The sequence below is a fragment of the Esox lucius genome, chromosome 16, assembly GCF_011004845.1.
Source record: "Esox lucius isolate fEsoLuc1 chromosome 16, fEsoLuc1.pri, whole genome shotgun sequence".
In the NCBI taxonomy this organism is placed as follows: Eukaryota; Metazoa; Chordata; class Actinopteri; order Esociformes; family Esocidae; genus Esox; species Esox lucius.
Genome location: NC_047584.1, coordinates 33,266,804 through 33,293,508, shown reverse-complemented (window position 1 = coordinate 33,293,508; position 26,705 = coordinate 33,266,804). Strand labels below are relative to the sequence as shown.

Sequence of the window (26,705 nt, the reverse complement as noted above, 5' to 3'; positions counted from 1 at the left end):
TTTCGTGCAGAATAATGCAAATTGTCTGCCAGCATTTTCTGATAACATGGCTGCATTCATCTTGCCATAAATGTTCACAAGATTCCCTGTGCCTTTAGAGCTCACACACCCCCAAAACATCAGTGAGCCACCACCATGCTTCACAGTGGGGATGGTATTCTGTTCACTACAGGCCTTGTTGACCCCTCTCCAAACATAGTGCTTATGGTTGTGACCATAAAGCTCCATTTTGGTCTCGTCACTCCAAATACAGTGTGCCAGAAGCTGTGAGGCGTGTCAAGGTGTTGTCAGGCATTTTGTAACCAGGCATTTTTGTGGCATTGGCGTAGTAAAGGTTTCGTTCTGGCAACTCGACCATGCAGCTCATTTTTGTTCATGTTTCGTCATATTATGCTCCTTGAAATGACCACAACGTCTTTTTCCAGAGCAGTCTGTATTTCTCCTGAGGTTACCTGTGGGTTTTTCTTTGTATCCCGAACAATTCTTCTGGAAGTTTTGGCTGAAATCTTTCTTGGTCTACCTGACCTTGGCTTGGTATCAAGAGAACCCCGAATTTTCCACAATTTTCCACAAGTGATTGAACAGTACTGACTGGCATTTGCAAAGGCTTTGGACACCTTTTTATATCCTTATCAATCTTGTGAGCACAACTGTATCCAGGTTCGACACCCCAACAACATATATTTTGTTGGGCTTACCGATTCCGACGTGGGCCTCAAGGATCATGCTGACATCGTTGGCTCCGTCTCCGATGGCCAGAGTGATGGGATGTTCCTTAGATGCCTTGATCAGCTTTACAATCTGAACAGACAACAGCCACTGCTCATTCAACACAGGACAGTCGGGTATAGACTGACCTAACAGTTGGGTATAGACTGACCTAACAGTCGGGTATAGACTGACCTAACAGTCGGGTATAGACTGACCTAACAGTCGGGTATAGACTGACCTAACAGTCGGTATAGACTGACCTAACAGTCGGGTATAGACTGACCTAACAGTCAGGTATAGACTGACCTAACAGTCGGGCATAGACTGACCTAACAGTCGGGCATAGACTGACCTAACAGTCGGGCATAGACTGACCTAACAGTCGGGTATAGACTGACCTAACAGTCGGGTATAGACTGACCTAACAGTCGGGTATAGACTGACCTAACAGTCGGGTATAGACTGACCTAACAGTCGGGTATAGACTGACCTAACAGTCGGGTATAGACTGACCTAACTAGGTCAATATGGTTTTCATAATGGTTTACCAGGCTAACCAACAGATTACAAACTAGCTAGATTGACAGACTAAATGAATAACTGACAAAATACAAAGTTTTCAGTGTGAGACAGGAAGTGACGTCACACCAACCTGTGCTTTCTGCAGGGGAGCCATCCGACAGCAGAGCACGGCACTACAGTTCCTACAGATCTCCAGGAAGATTTCCCTGTAGTTCCCCGAGCCGGAGCTCTCCGGACCGGGCTTCAGCACTGCAGACAGTGTGGCTCCGTCTATGATCAGCCCATAGTCCTGACAGTCCACAGACAACCTGGACATAAACACACACACACACACACAAGGCTCCACCTATTATTATAGTCTGACAGTCCACAGACAACCTGGACATAAACACACACGAGGCTCCACCCATTATTACAGTCCTCTGGCAGTCCACAGTCACAGTGAGTGCATGTATGAGTGTGTGTATGAGTGTGTATATGAGTGTGTGTATGAGTGTGTATATGAATGTGTGTATGAGTGTGTGTATGAGTGTGTATATGAATGTGTGTATATGAGTGTGTGTATGAGTGTATGAGTGTGTGTATGGGTGTGTATATGAGTGTGTGTATGAGTGTGTGTATGAGTGTATGAGTGTGTGTATGGGTGTGTATGGGTGTGTATATGAGTGTGTGTATGGGTGTGTATATGAGTGTGTATATGAGTGTGTGTATGGGTGTGTATATGAGTGTGTGTATGGGTGTGTATGAGTGTGTGTATGAGTGTGTGTATGAGTTTGTGTACCCTAAAACAGAGCGTTCTCTGAGTACGGTCCGGCTCAGGTCAAACAGGACTTCATGGAGACTCTGTTCCTCTGTGCGTTTCTTCGTCAGCTCCAGTATCTGGGTGGAGCGGCGGAATAGCTTGCTGGCGTAGCACGTAGCAACCGCCGTCTCCATCTTGTCGCCCGTCAGGACCCACACCTTCATCCCGGCCTTGTGGAGGGACTCGATGGTGTCGGCGGCCTTCTCCTGGAGCCTTTACCACCAGAGGAAGGGCTTATTAGAACACACCTCATTTCAAAGTATACAAGTAACATGATGGATGGAAAAAAGTATGTTTCACAGCAGCAGGTGGAGAAGTTAACATACAGCTGTATCCCATTACGAGAAACTATCATTAAATCCCAATAAAAACATCACACTGATTCTACACCATGAATGAATGTTAAGACAATCTAGTCAGAGGAGAAGTTCTGGAGGTTGTGGGCCAACTGAGGAGAGTCCAAAAGTCTCCTGGTCAGGAGCCGATGAGATAACACACTGATCAGTCAGTCCAGGTTCTGATGGTCCACGGATATGAATACAGGACCAGGTTCTGATAGTCCATGAATACAGGACCAGGTTGGTGTGTCAAGCATCAAGTGATCAAGATGTCTTCAAAAAGATAATCTGTGATGGGTCTCCGGTCCCCCCCCATACCTGTCCTCCACCGCGGTTGCCCCCAGCAGAGTGAAGTCTCTCTCGATGAAGTCATAAGCCTGCATCAGACGCTGATCCCTGTCCTGCAGGGCCAGTTTGGCGGCGCTCAGACGATGACACGCCTCTTCGTAGTCCGCCGGGGACAGGCTTCTGTAGGCCACACACAGCGTCCGCAGGCCCTCCTGGCAGAGGACAGAGTGGGGGACACAAATCGTTTAAGGCGGCGACAGAAACACGATCAGAGTGTTTTCTGACTCGTAGTATTCATGTAACGTTGACCGCATCAGGGATATTCAACCCCAGAGCCAAAACACTTGTGATTCCTGTTTCTACCTGTTACTTTCACTCGCTGGTTGTCTGAAGACTTCTCTGATTAAAGAAAGACACTAAAACAAGAAGGTTTCCAGTGTGCATATTTAACAGGGTCAGGGTCAGGTCTCTGTTGTTTTCATTGAGTTCCATGAGTCAGGGGCTCTGGCCTGGGGGGGCTGGGGGAGCTGGGCTTGGGGGGCTGGGCTAGGGGGGTGGTCTGGGGCTACACTAATATGTCCTACAGGGCCGGGCCTGAGAACCCCCGGGTCAGGTGTTCCTGGGATGATTTCTGTGGGTAGGGGTTAGGGTGTGATACATTATTCATTAAAGGGTGTGTATGTGGGTATTGACTTACCACAGCGTTCTGCTCCACCCGTGCCCTCACTTGCTCCACCTTCCCTGACACCACCCTGGGGAGTATGGAGGAGTCTGCCCCCTTACAGAACAGCAGGTTCTCCCCTGAGGACACAGGTTTCACACTATCACTCCATGTCTCAATGTCTCTGGGTGTGTATGAGGTATAAGTGTGTGTGTGTGTGTGTGTGTGTGTGTGTGTGTAAGTGTGTGTGTGTGCGTGTGTGTGTTACCTGCGCTGGACCTGACAATGACACTCATTCTCCTTCTGACAGAGTCGAAGTTGAGCACATGAAGCAGCTCGAACCTGAAAGACACACAGAGGAAATTCAGCCACAATAAACTGGATCTTCTCTGAACCCAAAATCCAGCCTCCCAGAAGAATGCCCCTGTCTTTTCCCACCTTCTTCACTATTTACTTTGTATTGGCCATCCTCCTGAAATAGCAGTGGGCTGGAAAGGAAGACAGCACGGTACCAGCTAGAGCACTAAAATAGAATCTTATTCACACAAAATGGACCAACTAGAGCAATAAATAGAATCGTATTCCCACAAAATGGACCAGCTAGAGCACTAAAATAGAATCTTATTCCCAGAGTCTACTGGACCAGCTAGACCACTAAAACAGAATTTTATTCCCAGTCTACTGGACCAGCTAGACCACTAAAATAGAGTCTTATTTACATAGTTAAGATTAAATAAATATCCTAAGAAGTGAAATGTGTCAGTAAAAGCCCACCTCTCAATCTCATCATCCTTATTCAGAATCTCCATGTGACTGTCCTTCAGTCTCAGATATGTGTAGCCCAACCTGAGAGGGACGGAGAAAGAGGTGAGAGAGAGAGACAGAGAAAAAGAGAAAAGGGACACAGAATCAAAAAGAGTGTTTATTATAGTTTTTATTTCTAAAAGTCACTTGTTATCATGAAGTTGGTTGAGAGAATACCATGATTATGCAAAGCTGTCATCAAGGGATAGGGTGGCTACTTTGATGAATCTAAAATATACATTTATTTTGATTTGTTTAACACTCTTTGGTTACTATGTGATTCCATGTGTGTTATTTCATAGTTTTAATGTCTTCACTATTATTCTACAATGTGGAGAATAGCAAAAACAAAGGAATGAGCAGGTGTTTCAATACTTTTGACTGGTATTGTATATATTTATATAGATGTCGCTCATCTAATTACAGCTTTTTTTACAGTACTTTTTTGGCAATTTCTCACATGGTATTGCCTTCATTTCTCAGAACAAGTATTGACTGACGAGTATCAGAAGAAAGTTATTTGTTTCTGGCAATTTTGGGCCTGTAATTGGGCCTCTAGTCTAAAAGACAGTTCTATTGCTTTTTTAATGCGCTAACATAATTGCAAAAGGGTTTTCTAATGATCAATTAGACTTTGAAAATACTAAACTTGGATTAGCAAACAAAGTGTATTATTTTCCCTTCTTGTCTACTGGTAGAAACACCATAAACCCAAGGAACATTCTGGGTGTTTAAATGCATGTGAAAGGCTGTTGTTTGCTACCTCATTCTGGGTGTTTAAATTAATGCATGTGAAAGGCTGTTGTCTGCTACCTCATTCTGGGTGTTTAAATGAATATGCGTCAAAGGCTGTTGTGCGCTACCTCATTCTGGTTGTTTAAATTAATGCACGTCAAAGGCTGTTGTGCGCTACCTCATTCTGGGTGTTTAAATTAATGCATGTCAAAGGCTGTTGTGTGCTACCTCATTCTGGGTGTTTAAATTAATGCATATGAAAGGCTGTTGTCTGCTACCTCATTCTGGTTGTTTAAATTAATGCATGTCAAAGGCTGTTGTGCGCTACCTCATTCTGGGTGTTTAAATGAATATGCGTCAAAGGCTGTTGTGCGCTACCTCATTCTGGTTGTTTAAATTAATGCACGTCAAAGGCTGTTGTGCGCTACCTCATTCTGGGTGTTTAAATTAATGCATGTCAAAGGCTGTTGTGCGCTACCTCATTCTGGGTGTTTAAATGAATATGCGTCAAAGGCTGTTGTGCGCTACCTCATTCTGGTTGTTTAAATTAATGCACGTCAAAGGCTGTTGTGCGCTACCTCATTCTGGGTGTTTAAATTAATGCATGTCAAAGGCTGTTGTGTGCTACCTCATTCTGGGTGTTTAAATTAATGCATGTCAAAGGCTGTTGTGTGCTACCTCTTCATGCCCTCAACCAGCGCCACCTCGTCAGGGGAGGAGGATATGTAGAAGGAGGTGGGCTTGCCCTGGTGGAGACCCATCTTGATGCCGTCCACAGTCTCTTCCTCCTTCACCTGGACCGTGTGACAGAGACACAACGCCCGGAAGAACAGGTCCTCGTGGTCCTGGACACACACACCCGCACACACAAACATTCATCATAAATCAACCTTAACAAGCCTAAAACAAAAAAATAAGATGTCCTCCCTTTTCCTGATTAGGAATAGATTATAATAGTGAGGAGTTGGTATCTGATAAGTATGGTGGCATACGTTTACCCTCCCTCCCTCCCTGTCTCCCTCCCTGTCTCCCTCCCTGTCTCCCTCCCTCCCTCGCTGTCTCCCTCCCTCCCTCGCTCACCCTGCGCTGTCCTCCTGGTGAGGAGTCTATCATGTCGATGCTGGAGGCAGCACTGAGAATCTGTCCATTGCAGATGGCGTGGGGGATGTAGATGTGTCCGTCCACACAACACTCTATGAACTCCATACAGTTCTCTGTCAATGTCCCAGTCTTGTCTGTGAACACATACTCTACCTGCACACACACACACACACACACACAAAATTGAACTCAGAATTTTCATATTGCAGGCACGTGAAACTCACCACAAAGTAAAGGAGAATCACCAGGTGGAAATGTAATTATTTCTAACTACTTCGATAAGGTGCCCATAATATTTTCTGGGCCATTTTAGGATGCATTTTTGGAATAAGTTTAGATCTTATTCTGATTTTTATTTTTATTATTCACGTGTGTATTTATTGAGTGTGTACCTGTCCCAGCTCCTCGTTGAGGTCAGAGGTGTTGACCTGGGCGCCCTGCCCCAGGTCCTCATCATACATATCTGTGTCCCACGCAATGAAGTACGACCCCAGGAACTTCTGCATCTCCACAGTTACATACATGGAGACGGGGATGATGTAGTTGAACAGCACCATGAAGGCAAGGAAGTCTGTGAAGGCCCGGATCACCTGGTGGAGATGAGACCCACAAGGAGGGGGAGAGAGGGAGGTGAAGATGGGAGGGAGGTGAAGATGAGAGGGATAAGGGTGTGGTTGAGGGAGGTGAAGATGGGAGGGAGTGAGGGAGAGAGAGGAATAAAGGTGTGGTTGAGGGTGGTGAAGGATAAGGGACAAGGATACCCAAAGTAGACATTGAAAACAACAGTCTTCATCAGAATCTGTGACAGCATGCATTGTGGGTAGCGTAGTTGTGCGAGGGGGCTGACCACATGGCGTTCCCTGTCGATCTCGGTCCGTTGGTTGTACCAGGGCTCGTCGTGGTCGGAGGACCACTGCCATGAATACTTCAGAACAGTGTTGATGAGCGCTTTACCGATCAACATACACAGATACACGATGAGGAAGGCATTCATCGACCTGAAGGGAGGGAGAGAAAGAAAGGGACGAATGGAAAAAGGAAGAGAGGAACGGAGGGAGAATTTTAAATGAGCTAAACGCAAATTGATTCTGGGGAAGCACATTAAACAGACTGTCAATAGAGTGTTTCCCACACACACCACAAACACAGACACACACAAATAAATCGTTATTGGACGCCAATAGAGGTGTCGTGCTAAAAGACAATAATGTACATGTAATTGTAGGTAGTTAAACACGGGTGAGATCACAAGGTATAGGGGGATTTCCTACTTCTCCACAGCAGACCGTTTCTGGGATTTGGACTGGTAGTTGAGGGCCATCTTGGTGTCCATCCCTGTGTAGATAGCTACACCTGGAGACACAGGAACCAGGGGTTACTATCTCTATATACAAAACACTGTTTGTCGGTGTGGTACCAGGGGTTACTATCTCTTTATACATAACACTGTGTGTCTGGGTGTGTGTGGGTGGTACCAGGGGTTACTATCTCTATATACAAAACACTGTGTGTCGGTGTGTGTGTGTGTGTGGTACCAGGGGTTACTATCTCTATATACAAAACACTGTGTGTCGGTGTGTGTGTGTGTGTGGTACCAGGGGTTACTATCTCTATATAAAAAACACTGTGTGTCAGTGTGTGTGTGTGTGTAGTACCAGGGGTTACTATCTCTTTATACATAACACTGTGTCGTTGTATGTGTGTGTGGTACCATAAATGTGTTCTGTATTCTTCAGAGTGGCTCCTCTGAGAAGAAGGTTCTCAGCTCCTAAGGGTCTGAAAAACAGAAGACAGATATAAATACAGAGACATTCTCTCTCTGAGACATTTAACAAATAGGAGAGTAGAACCTGGTGGTCTTACCTGGCTATCGGCTCTTCCTGTTCCTTATAGATGTTAATCCGCCCCACAAATCTGTATGGTGAAAAAGAAAGCATGACATGAATGCCATTTTCAACAGATGGACAGACGACTGCAAAAAAGCTTTGGTAGACACTCACTTGTAGAGGTCAGGCTGTGGTTGTTCACATTCAATAGTTGCATGGAGAGAATCCACCTCCTGCTCAGTTACAAAGGCCATGGTGTCTGGGACAGCATAGTATGTCTGACAGACAAACAGACAGAGATTAAAAAAGATGCAGATTTAGAGAGAGAGGAGAGTGTGCCGGAAGAATGCTGCCCAGGGCCTTGTGCGAGCCCAACTGGGTGTGTGAGTGTGTGACCTGCACCTTGTGGCTGGACTCTCCATCCAGGCTGGCGGTGGTAACGTAGCATGTTCCGTCGTCGCGGCTGGACGAGAGCAGGATGAGATCACATGGGAACGTGTCGTCCTCTCTCACCATGACAATGTCACCGACCTGTCAGGGCGACCACATCAACCGTGTCATCTCCTTCACGTCCTCGCACACTATATCCGACCTGGTCTGAATGGACCGCGACCCACTGGCTCGGGTCAACAACCAGTCATATAGAAAGGAAGAGGAGCTGTGCTTCCTGATTGATAGAAGGTGGGGCTCAATGCAAACAGAGCACGAAAACATTTAACTCGCAAAAACATGTTTTTGTATGCTATATACATGCATAGATATTGCTTGTGTCAATATAAATTCCATTCTTTTGCAATGTTAAAACACACTCCAGTATTTTTTTTTATCCTGGGGATTGAGCTGTTGCGTAACATATTACTCTCTCAGTTTCTACCCATAATCCCCACTGTTTGATCTATGGGGCACAGTGTGTGTGTGTATTTGCACAGTGTGTGTGTGTGTATTAACATTGCTTTTCACAGCTATGACACATAGATGGATGTGCCTTTAAATGCGAACTAGTCCCTGTATTTTGCAGTGTGGTCAGGACAGTGTATGTGCAGTGTGGTCAGGACACTGCAATCTGTCCCATAGTCACAGCCAAGAAGATCCTATTACAACCCATTTCTGAGATGAGTCCAGATTACAGAAGATAACAGGATGATGGACACCCTGTATATTATTCCCATTGACATTTAATCTCCTTTTCCCTGAACCGGGCCAGATAAATAAGAACGGGATGTCTGGCGATGGTGCTGAACGAGGACTTATCCTCCTTTCTTGGAGGTTAGCGACAGGAAGCTGTGGCTTAGCAGAGAAACATGTTTACTAGCCGGACCCCCAGGGTTTCGTTTCCACAGAGACCTGCTAATATAAAAGCTCACAAGAAATTGATTTAATCGTGACATGAATGAGGAATATCAGGGATGATAGCTGTTGCGATCATGTAAATGAATGAGGAATATCAGGGATGATAGCAGTTGCGATCATGTAAATGAATGAGGAATATCAGGGATGATAGCTGTTGCGATCATGTAAATGAATGAGGAATATCAGGGATGATAGCTGTTGCGATCATGTAAATGAATGAGGAATATCAGGGATGATAGCTGTTGCGATCATGTAAATGAATGAGGAATATCAGGGATGATAGCTGTTGCGATCATGTAAATGAATGAGGAATATCAGGGATGATAGCTGTTGCGATCATGTAAATGAATGAGGAATATCAGGGATGATAGCTGTTGCGATCATGTAAATGAATGAGGAATATCAGGGATGATATCTGTTGCGATCATGTAAATGAATGAGGAATATCAGGGATGTGAAAAAGTACAACCCCAAGAAAGTTGTCAAATGAAAAGAAAATCATAATAATGGAACAATTTATGAGGCTCCAGCCTTCCATAAAGATTTTAAACCTTGTCTGGTTTGGTCTTAACCTTGTAGGCATCTGGCAACATCATGCCAAAGTCAAAAGACCCATGCAAGACCCACCAAATAAATATTAGCTGGTTTCATCAACAAATGGAGTCAATTCCAGACTCCTGGCTGTGACAACTGCGACCTCTGCTGGTTCACCTCCCCCTGCAGTGGGCGGGCCCCAGCGGTCGACGTCACCGGCCTTCTGACACCACCGTCTCATCATACATTTCACCTGTGTCTCGTTTAGTGCACCTGTTCCTCATCATCGCTGTTTCCCCCGGTATATATGTTCCCTCTGCTCCCCCTGTCTTTGTGTGTGATTGTCTCTACCTACTAAAGAGCTGTACGACGCTTCGTCACCTGTATATACTTATTTTGCATTGGTTCGTGAGGATACCATTAAAAAGATCCTTCCACCACGCCTTCTCCTGCTCCTCCTTGTCCAAACCCCGAAGCCGTGACAGAATCACACACCAAGACGACAAACAAGGATATGGAGCAACAAGGAGCCACAGGCGAGGCCGGTGTTGCGGAGGTGGTAAAAGTACATTCAACCTTGCTGGCCAGCCTAGGCGCCGCGATGGACACTGTGTTGAAAGCGGTGCAGCGCCTAGAGCTGAGCCAGTGGAACCCCGCAGCACCGGCCGTCTCTCCACCTCCCCAAGCCGCATCGCCCAGCATGGGAGCGATGCCCATTCCGCTGCCCAGGGCCTACGACGGGGCGGCGGACCGCTGCCAGGGTTTCCTGCTACAACTGGACATCGCGCTCCAGGCGATGCATCCTGCGCCGACCGAAGCCCAGAAGATCTCTTCACTCGTCTCCTGCCTGTCTGGGAAAGCCCTGGAGTGGGCCACCGCCGTTTGGAACATCGAGCAGCCCACCCAGGGCAGCTACACCGAGTTCACCCGCCGCTTCCGAGTCGTGTTTGACCATCCTCACGAGGGGAGAGAGGCGGGTGAACGACTGTTCCACTTACGGCAGGAGACGAGATCGGCGCAGGAGTTCGCTCTGGAGTTCCGGACCCTGGCAGCGGGATCGGGGTGGAACGAGCGGGCTCAGATCGACCACTACCGGTGTAGCCTTCGCGAGGACGTCCGGAGGGAGCTGGCTTGTCGAGACGTGTCCCTCTCCTTTGACCAACTGGCGGACATGTCCATCCGTCTCGACAACCTGCTAGCTGCCCGAGGACGTCCCGGAAGAGGCCCGCCCGTTCCACCCTGCCAACCAGACGCCGCCGTCCCCATGGACCTGGGGACGGCTGCGCTGTCGGGCAGGTGTAGGGGAGGAGAGGTGCGGAGTGCCTCCAAGAGGAAACAAGGCCGTACAACCACGCCGCACCGCACCTCCCTCCCCGAGTCAAGAGGTGACAGGCAGGGCACTTCCGCATCACCCCAGGTAGCACATGCACATTCACCACTAACCTCTTCCCTCTCTATGTGCACTGTCCCTGTTAGGTTCCCCGGCTTTCCGCGGCTCTCCCGGTGTAAGGCGCTGGTAGACTCAGGCGCAGCCGGAAATTTCATGGATAAGTCTTTTGCCCTGCGGTCACGCATACCCCTCCAGGCCCTCGACACCCCCCTGCCCGTGAGAGCTCTAGACAGCCGGCCACTAGGGTCAGGTCTGGTCACGAGTTGCACTGTTCCCCTCCTCCTGGTTACCGACAACCGACACAGTGAAACCATATCCTTTCACATAATCGACTCACCCACATTCCCAATAGTTTTAGGTTTCCCCTGGTTATCCCTACACGACCCCGTCATCTCCTGGTCTAGTCGACGTCTGTCGGGGTGGTCGCGGAAGTGCCAGGGTAGGTGTTTGGGTGTTTCCGTTGGCTCGACCTCGGTGGAGAGTCCAGACAGTGCGCCCGCCGTGCCCATTCCCCCCGAATACAGGGACTTGGCTACGGTTTTCTCCAAAGCCAAGGCTGCTGTGTTGCCACCACACCGGCTGGGGGATTGTGCGATAGACCTCGTTGACGGAGCCGCACTCCCGAAGGGTCACGTGTATCCACTGTCCCGCACCGAAACGGAGACTATGAACGCCTACGTTACGGAAGCGTTGGAACAGGGATACATTAGGCCCTCCAAGTCACAGGTCTCCTCGAGTTTCTTTTTTGTGAAAAAGAAGGACGGTGGTTTGCGCCCGTGCATCGATTACCGGGCGCTGAACAAGATCACCATTCCGTTCCGCTACCCTCTCCCTTTGATCTCTGCGGAGGTGGAGAGGATGCACGGGGCCCGCTTTTTCACTAAATTAGACCTCAGGAGTGCCTATAACCTGGTGCGTATCCGGGAAGGAGACGAGTGGAAAACCGCTTTTAGTACCACATCTGGCCATTACGAGTATTTAGTGATGCCGTACGGGTTGATGAATGCTCCTTCAGTCTTCCAGTCCTTCGTCAACGACGTATTCCGGGACTTGTTGTGCGAAGGAGTGGTAGTGTATATTGATGACATCTTGATATTCACTGCTACCCGCGCCAAACATGTCTCGTTAGTGCGCAGAGTGCTGGCTCGACTGCTGGAGCATGACCTGTACGCGAAAGCCGAGAAGTGTCTGTTTTTCCAGTCGTCTGTGTCCTTCCTGGGATATCGCTTTTCCAGCGCAGGTGTGGCTATGGAGGAGCCTCACATTGACGCCGTGCGTAATTGGCCGACCCCAACCACGGTCAAGGACGTGCAACGTTTCTTAGGCTTCTCTAATTACTACAGGAGGTTTATCCGGGGCTTTAGCCAGGTCGCGGCTCCGATCACCTCCCTTCTGAAGGGGGGGGCGACCCGGTTGAGGTGGACCGTGGACGCGGAGCGGGCGTTCGTGGAACTGAAACACCGTTTCACCACCGCTCCGGTCCTGGCCCATCCCGACCCGTCGCTCCAGTTCATCGTGGAGGTGGACGCGTCCGATTGGGGGCTCGGTGCCATCCTCTCCCAGCGGACGGGGTGTCGTAACACGCTCCGTCCCTGTGCCTTCTTCTCCCAGAAGCTCAGTGCGGCGGAGCGGAACTACGACATTGGTGATCGTGAGCTGCTGGCCGTGGTTCGAGCTCTGTCGGCGTGGAGGCACTGGTTAGAGGGGGCTAAACACCCTTTCCTCGTCTGGACTGACCACCGGAACCTGGAGTACATGCGGGCAGCGAGGAGACTGACCCCTCGCCAGGCAAGGTGGGTTATGTTCTTCACCCGGTTTGTGTTTACTCTCACTTACAGGCCGGGGAGTAAGAACGTCGGGGCTGACGCGCTGTCCCGCCAGCATGACACGGAGGAGAGGCCTGTGGATGATGCTCCCGTGCTCCCGGAGTCATGCATCGTGGCACCGGTGGTATGGGAACTGGACGCGGACATCGCCCGAGCGCAGCGCGACGAGCCCTCTCCGCCCACATGCCCTGAGGGCCGTACGTATGTGCCGGCGTCTGTCCGCGACCGCCTCATCTACTGGGCGCATACATCTCCCTCCTCCGGTCATCCTGGCATCGGGCCAACAGTGCGCGCCCTGGCCGGTAAGTACTGGTGGCCCACTTTAGCCAAGGACGCGAGGGTATACGTCTCTTCCTGCTCGGTGTGCGCCCAGAGTAAGGCACCCCGGCACCTACCGGTGGGCAAGTTGCACCCCTTGCCCATTCCACAACGACCATGGTCCCACCTTTCTGTTGATTTTTTGACTGATCTCCCCCCTTCCCAGGGCCATACCACCATCCTGGTCGTTGTGGATCGGTTCTCGAAGTCCTGCCGCCTCTTGCCCCTGCCCGGCCTTCCTACTGCCCTACAGACCGCGGAGGCCCTGTTTACACACGTCTTCCGGCACTATGGGGTGCCCGAGGACATCGTGTCTGACCGGGGTCCCCAATTCACGTCTAGGGTGTGGAAGGCATTTATGCAGCACCTGGGGATCTCGGTCAGCCTGACCTCGGGCTACCATCCCCAGTCCAACGGGCAGGTGGAACGGGTCAACCAAGAAGTGGGTAGGTTCCTCCGGTCCTACTGCCAGGACCGGCCGGGGGAGTGGGCAGAGTTTCTGCCGTGGGCGGAATACGCACTGAATTCTCTGCACCACTCCTCCACGGGAGTGACGCCTTTCCAGTGCGTCCTGGGCTACCAGCCGGTCCTGGCGCCGTGGACGCCGAGCCAGACCGGTACCCCTGCGGTGGACGACTGGTTCCGGCGGGCAGCGGGCACATGGGAGGCAGTGCAATCCCGCCTCCGGCTCGCTGTCCGCCGTCAAAAGACCTCCGCAGACCGCCACCGCGGGGAGGCCCCGGTGTATCGGCCGGGCGACCGGGTCTGGCTCTCGTCCAGGGACCTGCCCCTCCGCCTGCCCTGCCGGAAGCTGGCCCCGCGGTTTGTGGGGCCTTTTAAAGTCCTGAGGAGAGTCAACGAGGTAACATATCGGTTACGCCTTCCCCCCGACTACCGTATTAACCCCTCGTTTCATGTGTCTCTCCTCAGGCCGGTGGTGGATGGTCCCCTCCAGGGGTGTGAGGTGCGGGAGGTGCCCCCTCCCCCTCTGGACATCGAGGGGGCCCCGGCGTACTCTGTCCGCTCCATCGTCGACTCGAGGCGCCGGGCGGGGGGCCTCCAGTACCTCGTGGAGTGGGAGGGGTACGGCCCGGAGGAGCGGAGCTGGGTTCCGGTGAAGGACGTCCTGGCTCCCGTCCTTGTCCGCGACTTCCATCAGCGTCGGCCGGACCGCCCTGCTCCGCGCCCCCCGGGTCGGCCCCGTGGCCGGCGTCGTCGCGCGGCTGGGGCCGCGCGTCGGGGGGGGGGTACTGTGACAACTGCGACCTCTGCTGGTTCACCTCCCCCTGCAGTGGGCGGGCCCCAGCGGTCGACGTCACCGGCCTTCTGACACCACCGTCTCATCATACATTTCACCTGTGTCTCGTTTAGTGCACCTGTTCCTCATCATCGCTGTTTCCCCCGGTATATATGTTCCCTCTGCTCCCCCTGTCTTTGTGTGTGATTGTCTCTACCTACTAAAGAGCTGTACGACGCTTCGTCACCTGTATATACTTATTTTGCATTGGTTCGTGAGGATACCATTAAAAAGATCCTTCCACCACGCCTTCTCCTGCTCCTCCTTGTCCAAACCCCGAAGCCGTGACACTGGCTAACTACATAGGACAGGTTGTGAAAAGAATCCAGCCCAAGAGCTGCCCGAAAGATTCTCATAGAAGTCTATAAGAACCCCAGGGTAACAAGCATCTTTGGACAGAATCAATTATGAAATGTATTAGTCAACTGTCAGATATAGACTGCACAAACTTGGCCTACAGGGGAGGTCAGGAATGAAGAAGCCTTTGCTCTCAAAAAACACAATCTTGACAAGACTGACATTTGACAAAAAACACCTGGCCAAACAACAAAACTGGAACAATGAGCTCTGGACAGAGCACTCGAGAAAACATTTATAAGAAAGTACAACTAAGTTAATTTGATGGAATTCAGTAGCACACATGTCAAGTATGTCATGAGAATACTTAGAGTCAATGGTGGTAGTTATTTTCCCACAATGCCTGGTGCCATGTTTGGGGAAAACATAACTCTTTGAACAGAAGAACCACACACCAACCGTAAAGCATGGAGGGGGTGACATGATGGTTTGGTGCTGATTTGCTGCCTCAGGGCCTGGACAACCTCCCATCATTGAGTCAGCCATGAATTCCATATTGTAACAAAGAATTATTAGGAATGTGAGGCCATCTGTCTATAAGCTGAAGCTGAACTAAACATGGATCTTGCAACAGAAAAATGGTACAAAACACACGAGCAAAGTTACAACAGAATGGCTCAAAAAGAAGAAAGGAGGGTGATGGAATGACAGCGTCAAAGCCCAGAACTCAATCCTATCAAAATGTTGTGGGCGGACTGGAAGTCGGCTGTATATGCAAGAAGACTCAAACATAGAGTTGAAGCAGTATTGTAAAGAAGGTGGGAAAAAATGATTTCAGTTTATAGAACAGACTGACGGATGGTTACAAGATATGGCTATGTGAGATTACTTCAGCTATACGCCAGCTATTGAAACTAGCCGTGTACTTATTTTTTCCACACAATGAAAGTGCATTTATAATATTAATAACTTTATTTATATAGTACTCTTCGGTTGATTCTTTATGAATAAGTGATTGCAAAACGTAATATTTCAGTGTCATTTGTTAAATTAGGTTACTTTTATCCGACAACAGTGTTAAAGGGAAAGTTGCATTTCGTACCCGTAGCTTATGGCTCTCTGTTCTCACCACCGCCCCCTGCTGGATCACGTCCACAGGACACTCATTTATACTGCAGTCTGCTTTGTGTCTTAACCAGTCCTCATAACCCTGGGGGAAGAAGAAGGTGGGAGAGGACAGAGAAGGATTGTGGGAGGAGAGGGGGGAGGGGGACGGAGGGGGTTGAGGGACAGTGGGAAGCGTAGGAAAGAGAGAGAGAGATATACAGATAAACATGATAGAGAAAAATAGAGAAAGATACGGTCATCCGTGTTTTCTAATTAGTGTTCTGTCGGCAAGGTGACCGGTTTCCAGGGCCTCAACACAGCGTGTCGCCCGGGAGATGCTTCTGCTGTGAGAAGGCCTCGTTAGCCAGGGTGGTTCATATTGACCCAGCAGCAGGAGCACAATGAAGGACCCCCATCCCGAGGGTTACAGACATGCCCACATTAATGATTACATTACGTTCTCCTCAGATCAACAGATGCTCAGTCCCGTGTGTGTGTGTGTGTGTTTCATACCTGTTTAATGGCGTGTGTGTGTGTTTCATACCTGTTTAATGGCGTGTGTGTGTGTTTCATACCTGTTTAATGGCGTGTGTGTGTGTTTCATACCTGTTTAATGGCGTGTGTGTTTCATACCTGTTTAATGGCGTGTGTGTGTGTTTCATACCTGTTTAATGGTGTGTGTGTGTGTGTGTGTTTCGTACCTGTTTAATAGCGTGTGTGTGTTTCATACCTGTTTAATGGCGTGTGTGTGTGTTTCATACCTGTTTAATGGCGTGTGTGTGTGTTTCATACCTGTTTAATGGCGTGTGTGTGTGTTTCATACCTGTTTAATGGCGTGTGTGTGTTTCATACCTGTTTAATGGCGTGTGTGTGTGTTTCATACCTGTTTAATGGCGTGTGTGTGTGTTTCATACCTGTTTAATGGCGTGTGTGTGTGTTTCATACCTGTTTAATAGCGTGTGTGTGTGTTTCATACCTGTTTAATAGCGTGTGTGTTTCATACCTGTTTAATGGCGTGTGTGTGTGTTTCATACCTGTTTAATAGCGTGTGTGTTTCATACCTGTTTAATGGTGTGTGTGTGTGTGTGTGTGTTTCATACCTGTTTAATAGCGTGTGTGTGTGTTTCATACCTGTTTAATAGCGTGTGTGTTTCATACCTGTTTAATAGCGTGTGTGTTTCATACCTGTTTAATAGCGTGTGTGTGTTTCATACCTGTTTAATGGTGTGTGTGTGTGTGTGTTTCATACCTGTTTAATGGCGTGTGCGTGTGTTTCATACCTGTTTAATGGCGTGTGTGTGTGTTTCATACCTGTTTAATGGCGGTGACGGTGATGACAAAGAACAGAGGCAGTCCACTGGTGACGGGGCTTGTGGGAGTGTCAATGATGAGCTGAGGAAGAGAGGGGACAGGAGCAGGGGAAAAGGGAAGGAGAGAAATAGGGCATGAGGAGGTGCAGAGGGGCACATGAGAGGGAAAAATGAAGGAGAGATATGGGGGATGAGGAGGTACAGAGGGGCACAGGAGAGGGAAAAGGGAAGGAGAGATATGGGGGATGAGGAGGTACAGAGGGGCACAGGAGAGGGAAAAGGGAAGGAGAGATATAGGGCATGAGGAGGTACAGAGGGACACAGGTGAGGGAAAAGGGAAGGAGAGATATAGGGCATGAGGAGGTGCAGAGGGACACAGGTGAGGGAAAAGGGAAGGAGAGATATAGGGCATGAGGAGGTGCAGAGGGACACAGGTGAGGGAAAAGGGAAGGAGAGATATAGCACGAGGAGGTGCAGAGGGACACAGGTGAGGGAAAAGGGAAGGAGAGATATAGGGCATGAGGAGGTGCAGAGGGACACAGGTGAGGGAAAAGGGAAGGAGAGATATAGGGCGTGAGGAGGTGCAGAGGGACAGGAGAGAGGGAGAAGGGAAGGAGAGAGATGGGGGATGAGGAGGTACAGAGGGACAGGAGAGAGGGAGAAGGGAAGGAGAGAGATTGGGGAAGAGGAGAGGGGTAGAGCAGGGAGTCAATATAAGAATAAACTATCTTTTTGAGTGATCAGGGAAACAGCTTTCCACAGCACTAAACCCCACATTTCCCCCTTTATTTCGGGGCTGTAATGATCTCTTGTTTTATAATGACGTCCTCATTTCTCATTGATGGTTTCATCCATCTATGCACACACATCGCCTCCCGAGATCTGTTTCTATTTTTAATACCCTAAAACAAGTTACGTTTTAAAAATAGACCATCATCACTGCAGGAATCTATGTTTTACCTGCGAAATGTCCAAACTGCTCTGCTGTTGTACAGCTCTTTGATTCTGGTAAAATGATAATGAATCATTCATTCTGTGAGGAATATGCAAGATCCACTGAGCTTTGGTTCATCGTAAGGCCACTAAACAAGATCCTTAGTGGTATGCAGAATTTGGAAAAGGCCTAACAGCAGCCATCGATGAGAGAACACGGCTGCAGGACTGTTATGGATAGGATTTATTGTGACTGAGTAGGTCTCCACGCTCATTAACCAGGATCATGACGCATCACACTCCTGTCAAAGAGCCTTGCACTAGCTCAGGATTCTCCAGTCATGACTGCTTTGTTGTTAACCTGAGTGAAGGGAGTGCCACACCCCTGACCATGCCCCTGACCATGCCCCTGAACACCCCACCACATCCCTGACCACGCCCCTGAACACCCCACCACACTCCCTGACCACACCCCTGAACACCCCACCACATCCCTGACCACGCCCCTGAACACCCCACCACACTCCCTGACCACGCCCCCGAACACCCCACCACACTCCCTGACCACACCCCTGAACACCCCACTACATCCCTGACCACGCCCCTGAACACCCCACCACACTCCCTGACCACGCCCCTGACCACCCCACCACACTCCCTGACCACACCCCTGAACACCCCACCCCATCCCTGACCACTCCCCACCCTCTCAAATCAATGTGATCATCTAGTAGAGAGAGGGCATATTACCTGGACCAGGAAGATGAGCAGAAAATAGAAGTTGGCAATTCTTCTGAACTGTTCAAACAGGTTCTTGGGGATGAAGTTCCACAACGTGTACTGGTAGAGAGAACACACACACACAAAATAAAGACATAGTAAAGTGAAACAGCAGTGTGTGTGATTGTGCTTGTTGTCCAAGAAGTTGCTAAATGTAAACTTTAGCGTACGTTTAGTAACGTTGAAACTTGAGTAAAACAGGCCTGGTTATCATGTTGTAGTTTGGCTTGGTGGCAGAAGGGCGATGCCTTTTTTTTGTGACTGCTCACCTTGGAAGAGACGATCCGATTGTCAGGGTAACGCTGAAGGATGTAGGCCTCGGCCCCTGGTGGGGGTTCTTTGTGACCAATATAAACCGTCCGACTGTCCACCCAGTACTCTTCCCCCACACACTGTTAGAGAACAGGGAGACAGTGGGAACACAGAGGGGGGAGGGAGGGAGGCAACAAACAATAACAGGGTTAGTTCAGGTGTGAAAATGGCCTGGTTTAGACAAGGAAGTTGAGTCGCCCCGGATGTGAGAATATGTCACAGAGTTCTCTGAAAAACAGAAGTGGATGCAGCTTCAAATAGCAGAGAGGCAGAACAGAGTCCAGATTGTGTCTTGGCCCGGCGCCAGCTGTGCAGCAGCCCATGCAGAAACCGATCGCTCTCACACAGGACGCTGGGAAGTCCCTGGGCAGGCCGAGCTCTGGATCTCTCAGAGAAGCAGAACATTCTGGTAACCCCAACGTGAAATCATCTGTATTCTGTGTTGCCACTCTGACAGCTGCTGTCAGCCCTTCTGGGGGAATCTAAGTTTTCGATTCTAGGGCCACCTATTCTCTGGGTTAATTATCAATGTTGTGCTCACTGCCAGTAATTTCCTCAGCACTATCCTGAATGCAAATGTCCCCTCACTGAACACCGCAAAAAACAGTATTAATAAGGTCCAAAATGCTTTTTTTTGGCCTCCATCTACTCCCGAATATGAAAACAAAATGTCCGCTCTTCTATGAGAGTTTAACTCAACCTGCCCCTAACAGCCTCGCCCTGAATGAGTATGTCAACACCATTGCTGGGCAGTTAATCAAAAAAATTTACTTCATTAACCGCTAATCTGTTCACCAAAAAGTTTACTTTCCACAACCGTTAATCAGTTAAATCGTTAAAAATTTAACAGCAGTCAGCAATAAATGTTAATGTTCATTTTTATTAGGAAACAAAAGTGTTTGCTCTAAAAACATCTAACAAAGTGCGATAAATAAAAAGCCTTTTGGGGACTTTTTTGGTTTGCATTATACATTTCTGGAAACGTGCTAGAAGCTCACGTTTGTTTCCATTGGATTCCTGCCTTCCTGATAGTCAAATTACATTACATTTGTCCTTTTCCACCAAGTCAATGCAACGTAAATTACGTTGACGTCACTCCATTTTCGGAATGTCTCCTACCAGCCTAACAATGATTAGCCAGTCCATTTCACAGATACTAGAGAGCCATTATTTGTTGGCCAATCACAACAAACAATGGCTTATGTTTACTCAGGAATAGCTTCTCGCAAGTAATACAAGAGCTACCGAGTATTATTCTCACTCTTGAGCTTCATACTGAAATGCGCAATCTTACTGCAGAGAAATACATTTTTGACTTTTTAAATAGCATCTAGATATTCAGCATAGCAAGCATTGGATTTGGTGTCACTCCCCACTACAGACGGAAGCAAAAAATTGGCTTAGACTCTAGAGGGTTTAAAAAGCATATTTATGACATTTTTGGGTTAGCAGACTTGAGTTAACGGAAATTTAATATAATGGAAGTTAATTAGTCTGATAATAATGTTCTTAAATGTTAAATCATTATTGAAAATATTAATTTGTTCATTAAAAACGAACATTTTAACGGTTTGGTGCCCATCTCTGGTCAACACCTACTAGTATCTAGGGATACAGCTGCAATGCTCACTCTCATTTAACCCCCACATGACCCAGCTTGAGTCTAGAGTCAAAACCAAAACACTTCCACACCAAGTCCTCCTTCACCCATGCTGCCAATACCCTTGTAGAAATTACCATCCTGTCAATCCTACTTATTTAGTGCAAAAGTGTTGCACCGTATTTAGTGTCTCACTGTATTTAGTGTCAATGTGTCTCACTGTAGTTAGTGTAAATAAGTCTCATTGTATTTTGTGTAAATGTGTCTCCTTGTATTTAGTGTAAATGTGTCTCACTGTATTTAGTGTATCACTGTATTTAGTGTAAATTAGTCTCACTTTATTTACTGTAAATGTGTCTCATTGTATTTACTGTAAATATGTCTCACTGTATTTAGTGTCTCACTGTATTTACTGTAAATGTGTCTCATTGTATTTAATGTAAATGTGTCTCGTTGTATTTAGTGTCTCATTGTATTTAGTGTAAATGTGTCTCATTGTATTTAGTGTAAATGTGTCTCACGGTATTTACTGTAAATGTGTCTCACGGTATTTACTGTAAATGTATCATTGTATTTACTGTAAATGTGTCTCACTGTATTTAGTGTAAATGCGTCATACTCTATTTAAAGTAAATGTGTCATACTCTATTTAGTGTAAATGTATCTCATTGTATTTAGTGTAAATGTGTCTCATTGTATTTAGTGTAAATGTGTCTCACTATTCAGTATAATTAGCCTATTCCTTTGTGATTTGTTGTGGAACTGCGTGTTGATTTGTAATGCTGTATTTGAAGGTCTTAAGCCTGGTGGTCAATGTTAATGAGAATTGGTTGTCAATTAACTGACCTGGTTAAATATTAACAGTTAAATAAAAACAATATGAAAAGTCCTGGGAAGATTTTCCATCTGTATTCTTTCTGAAGTAAATGCTGTTGACAACTGTGAGCAGCAGATAGAAACACCAAACGATTCAAGTCCAGACCTAAGCTGTCAATACTGTCCAGCTCAGACTAGAGCCCACAGCAGACCAACCTAGTGCAGACCAGCCTAATCCAGACCAGGTGACACTACCATAGCCCTGACCAGACCAGGTGAGACTAGCCCAGTGGCCCCAGACTGTTGCCCAAACCAGACTGATCAACAGGCATTTAACAGACAGTTATAAATAGACACTTAGCCAGCAGTGTGCCAGCCAACTTGGGTAGGCTCCAGAAATAAAAGAGGAACAGCATGATGGAAAAGGGGGTGTGGGCTGGGGTAGTGAGAGAGTTGTGAGTGGGGGAGAGAATACACTTGTTAAACACGAGCAAAAAGAGAATTAACACTAAGAATATAAAGAGCTAAAAATTTGAGTTGTTTGTGTGTAATATAGACTGACTACAAGACTGACAGTGTGTAATAAAGACTGACTGTGTGTAACATAGACTGACTATGAGACTGACTGTGTGTAATATAGACTGACTATGAGACTGACTGTGTGTAATATAGACTGACTACGAGACTGACTGTGTGTAATATAGATTGACTGTGTGTAATATAGACTGACTATGAGACTGACTGTGTGTAATATAGATTGACTGTGTGTAATATAGACTGACTATGAGACTGGCTGTGTGTAATATAGACTGACTACGAGACTGACTGTGTGTAATATAGACTGACTGTGTGTAACATAGACTGACTATGAGACTGACTGTGTGTAATATAGACTGACTATGAGACTGACTGTGTGTAATATAGACTGACTACGAGACTGACTGTGTGTAATATAGATTGACTGTGTGTAATATAGACTGACTATGAGACTGACTGTGTGTAATATAGACTGACTATGAGACTGACTGTGTGTAATATAGACTGACTACGAGACTGACAGTGTGTAATATAGACTGACTGTGTGTAACATAGACTGACTATGAAACTGACTGTGTGTAATATAGACTGACTATGAGACTGACTGTGTGTAATATAGACTGACTACGAGACTGACTGTGTGTAATATAGATTGACTGTGTGTAATATAGACTGACTAGGAGACTGACTGTGTGTAATATAGACTGACTACGAGACTGACAGTGTGTAATATAGACTGACTGTGTGTAATATAGACTGACTATGAGACTGACTGTGTGTAATATAGACTGACTATGAGACGGTCTGACTGTGTTTACTATAGACTGTCTAGGAGTGTGTGTGTGGCTGTGTGTGTGCGGCTGCGTGCGTGCTTGTGTGTGTGTGGGTGCGTGTGTGGAAAAGGTGTTTGAGCTGTAGCTCTTTGCCAAAAAAATTATTATGCATTGGACAGTTTTGGTGCAGATGTGCTTTGTCACGATGCCAAGACTGGCATCAAACCAGGAGTCCACACCTCCTGGTTGAACCTTCCACTGCTCCATTCTGGGGGGTTCCAGAATAGAACAGTGGGGGCTTAGGAAAACAGACCAGCAGAAACTTTAGGCTGGATGTCCTTAAATCCAATAAAATGTCTACTAGTCCTGGACAGGTAGAGGAGAACAGAAAACACATGAGGGTAAAATCCTACAAATGTAAAATGTTAAAAATAATAATAATAATAATAATAATAATAATAATAATGTTAATATATCACAAAGTGTATCCAGATATTATATAAAGTACATCACAGAGGGGCATCCAGTGGAGCACGAGCTAGCGGGGGTTGGGGTACCACCTTTGACAAATTTTCAGCCAGGAAAAACCCTGGAATAGGTTCAGTATTAGTAATAGTAGCTGTGTAGCTAATATTATTAGTGGCAATAGTACCAGGAGTTCTAGTAGTACTACTAGTAAGAATAGTAGAAGTAGTATAGCAGTCGTAGCTTCAGCTGTAGTCGTAATAGCACTGGTAATGTAGTCGTATTAATAGTAGTAGTAGTGGTAGTGGTGGTAGTAGTAGTAGTAGTAGTAATAGTAGTAGTGGTAGTAATAGTAGTAGTGGTAGTAGTAGTGGCAGAAGCAGAAGCAGTAGTAGTGGTAGGAGTAGTAATAGTAGTAGTAGTAATAGTAGTAGTGGTGGTAGTAGTAGTAGTAGCAGAAGTAGTAGTAGTGGTATTAGTAGTGGTAGTGGTAGTAGTAGTAGTGGTATTAGTAGTGGTAGTGGTGGTAGTAGTAGTGGTTGTGGTAGTAGTGGTAGTGGTGGTAGTAGTAGTAGTGGTGGTAGTAGTAGTAGTGGTAGTAGTAGTATTAGTAGTAGTAGTAGTAGTAGTAATAGTGGTAGTAGTGGTAGTAGTAGTGGTGGTGGTGGTGGTAGTGGTAGTAGTAGTGGTGGTGGTAATAGTAGTAGTGGTAGTAGTAGTAGTGGTAGTAGTAGTAGTGGTGGTGGTAGTAGTGGTATTAGTGGTGGCAGTATTATTAGTAGTAGTGGTAGTAGTAGTAGGGGTGGTAGTAGTATTATTAGTAGTGGTGGTGGTAGTAGTAGTGGTGGTAGTAGTATTAGTAGTAGTGGTAGTAGTGGTGGTAGTAGTAGTAGTGGTGGTGGTAGTGGTAGTAGTGGTAGTGGTGGTAGTAATATTAGTAATAGTGGTGGTAGTAGTAGTAGTAGTAGTGGTGGTAGTAGTAGTAGTGGTGGTGGTAGTAGTATTAGTAGTAGTGGTGGTAGTAGTAGTAGTAGTGGTGGTAGTAGTAGTAGTGGTAGTAGTAGTAGTAGCAGCAAACAGGATGAGGGGAATAAAAGAGGGAGAGGGAGTAGACCTCAGTTAAGATCGGCAGGACTGTTTCCATGACAACAGGCAGACGGATGGTATTTAAACAGACAATGCTGTCAACACCACATTAAATCAATAGACCTCTCTATGTAACGGTTTACCGTTGGTTCAAATCCCAAGGTGAACAGGTAAAATCTTCTGTTTTCCCACTGGACAAAGCACTTAACCCTAAATGTTCTATAAAGTCACCCAGGGTGAAAGGACCTGCTGAATGACCCAAAAGCACAATTTACAGATGGACGGGTCTCCCTCTCCCACGCAGAATGTTTAGGCTGCAGCTCAGTGTTGCAGTCCACTCCCTCTCACCCCAGCGGTCAACCAGGGTTAGAGATAGGAATAAATGGCCCTTAGCACTTAGCCAGGTTAGCACTGGCGCTAACAGAGACCTATGAGGTCTCTTTCCTGGCTAGTTGCCTCTGTGTGACCCCTGACCACAGTCTGGCACCTGTCTCTTTAAAATGAACAGATGTCACACAGAATGCCACCAAGCCTCTACAAAGCCTCACACCTCTCCTCCTCCCCCTCTTCCCCTAGCTCTTCCCTTACCCTCCTCCACTACTTCTCCTCCACTCCCTCCCACACCTCTCCTCACACCTTTCCTCACACCTCCCCTTGTTTCCTCTTCCTGCAACTTCTGCTCTTCCTCTCCTCCTAAAATGTTGTTAGAATGTTAGTTTAGAGTGCTAAAGGCAATAACGCCATTTCTATAAAAAAGACTGTTGGAAAGCATTGCTTTCGGTTCTCCCCATATAATTGGTCTCCAGTGAGGATAATGACTAACTGCCTTGCTCAAGGATAGAACGACAGATTTCTAGTTCAGGGATTCAATTCAGCAGCCTTCTCTTGTTGGGTACAGCTGCAATGGCTTCAGCCCGTCTGATGTTGCTGGAAGAGGCTTTGTGACCAAGGGAAGGTTTGTGTAAGGTTGGTGTAAGGATACAGGGACGAGTGAGAGTGACAGAGTATGTGCACATCCCTGTGTCCCTAGATGACCTTGTACAGTTGTGTGGGTACTTTGTGTCGACTCGGGCCCATTACAGACACCACGGCTAAAAACACCAGGCTATGAACAGCGTGGTACCTGAAGGACTGGACCCAGCGGTACACACACACACACACACGGACACACATTCCCACCAGGTCATGCCCCGGCAATGTTGAAACCCTGTTCCAAACTCTCTAGCCCTCCAACCACGATCAGCTCCAGACTGGGGTTCATGTCGCCTGGAGAAAGCAGTGCAGATAGGGAAGAACAGATGACCACTTTAACTTCATGTTGCCACGGTGATAAAGAGATGACCAAGTAAAGAGGGCAAGGAAGGATGAGTGAGAGTAAGGGATGAAGGCAGTAAGGGAGGAAGGAGAGTGAGGGATGATAGGCGAGCAGTCAATGACCTCCTGTACCCCTCACTAGTAAATCTGGTTTCCCCGGACATCTCAGCAGGTCATCAGTCAAACACCTCATCTACATACAATCTTAAACCAATCGGAGTGTCAACGTTTTCAAAACGCCATCGTATCGATCGACCCAAACTCTTTCTGGGATTAATCAGAGTGGTCAGATTGGGTTTTTTCATTCCACAAATGGTTGGAGTGGGAATACGATCTCTAGACTCTTAGCCAAAGAAGAACGATCGGGAGCACAGAATCTGATCAAAGCAATGATTTGGCTCTTCAGGCAGGTTATCAGATGCGTCAGACAGGCAGACTGAAGACAGACTCAAACAGAAACACAGAATGAGTCACTTAGCTGGCAGCTTTAGTTGGCTATATACATTTTGACAGAATACACTTTACTTGTTGTAATGACGCTGTTTGTGCGAGACAACTTTTAAAGGAACATTGACAAAGTTTACGATTACAGTTTCTACAAAATGGATTGTGGGTATAACATGAACTGACCGGTGAGTTAATCATTTACAGATGATGTACAGAACCGACCGAGAAAGCATGTATGTCCGTGTAGCGTACAGTATGTTCAAAGAGCTTTAGAAAGAGCTTTTCATCTCTATAAGGGCCACAGCAAGTCTCAAGAGGTTTGTATTTTCACTGTGCACTACAGAGAGCACGGCCCTGGTAAGAGGCAGACGCACTTCAACCTTTGAACTCTCTGAGACTGCGTAATAAAAAAGTAATCCCTCTGT

General features: G+C 47.3%; 1 protein-coding gene across 6 annotated transcripts in view; it reads right to left on the bottom strand.

The window, feature by feature from the left end:
* LOC105016621 (probable phospholipid-transporting ATPase IH) overlaps positions 1-26,705 on the bottom strand; it is a 40,107-nt gene that overhangs the window by 12,081 nt on the left and 1,321 nt on the right. For all 6 annotated transcript variants that reach the window (XM_029113555.2, XM_029113554.2, XM_029113550.2 and 3 more), the window contains exons 2-21: positions 19,200-19,322; positions 18,901-18,990; positions 17,219-17,299; positions 15,903-16,010; positions 8,191-8,319; positions 7,963-8,066; positions 7,826-7,876; positions 7,674-7,738; positions 7,234-7,315; positions 6,810-6,960; positions 6,355-6,552; positions 5,942-6,115; positions 5,540-5,706; positions 4,097-4,168; positions 3,591-3,664; positions 3,359-3,462; positions 2,692-2,873; positions 2,015-2,248; positions 1,364-1,541; positions 699-801 (exon numbers count right to left, since the gene is read on the bottom strand). In XM_029113555.2, coding sequence (XP_028969388.1) covers positions 699-801; positions 1,364-1,541; positions 2,015-2,248; positions 2,692-2,873; positions 3,359-3,462; positions 3,591-3,664; positions 4,097-4,168; positions 5,540-5,706; positions 5,942-6,115; positions 6,355-6,552; positions 6,810-6,960; positions 7,234-7,315; positions 7,674-7,738; positions 7,826-7,876; positions 7,963-8,066; positions 8,191-8,319; positions 15,903-16,010; positions 17,219-17,299; positions 18,901-18,990; positions 19,200-19,322 — 2,470 coding nt within the window. The remainder of the gene's footprint in view (positions 1-698; positions 802-1,363; positions 1,542-2,014; positions 2,249-2,691; positions 2,874-3,358; positions 3,463-3,590; positions 3,665-4,096; positions 4,169-5,539; positions 5,707-5,941; positions 6,116-6,354; positions 6,553-6,809; positions 6,961-7,233; positions 7,316-7,673; positions 7,739-7,825; positions 7,877-7,962; positions 8,067-8,190; positions 8,320-15,902; positions 16,011-17,218; positions 17,300-18,900; positions 18,991-19,199; positions 19,323-26,705) is intronic.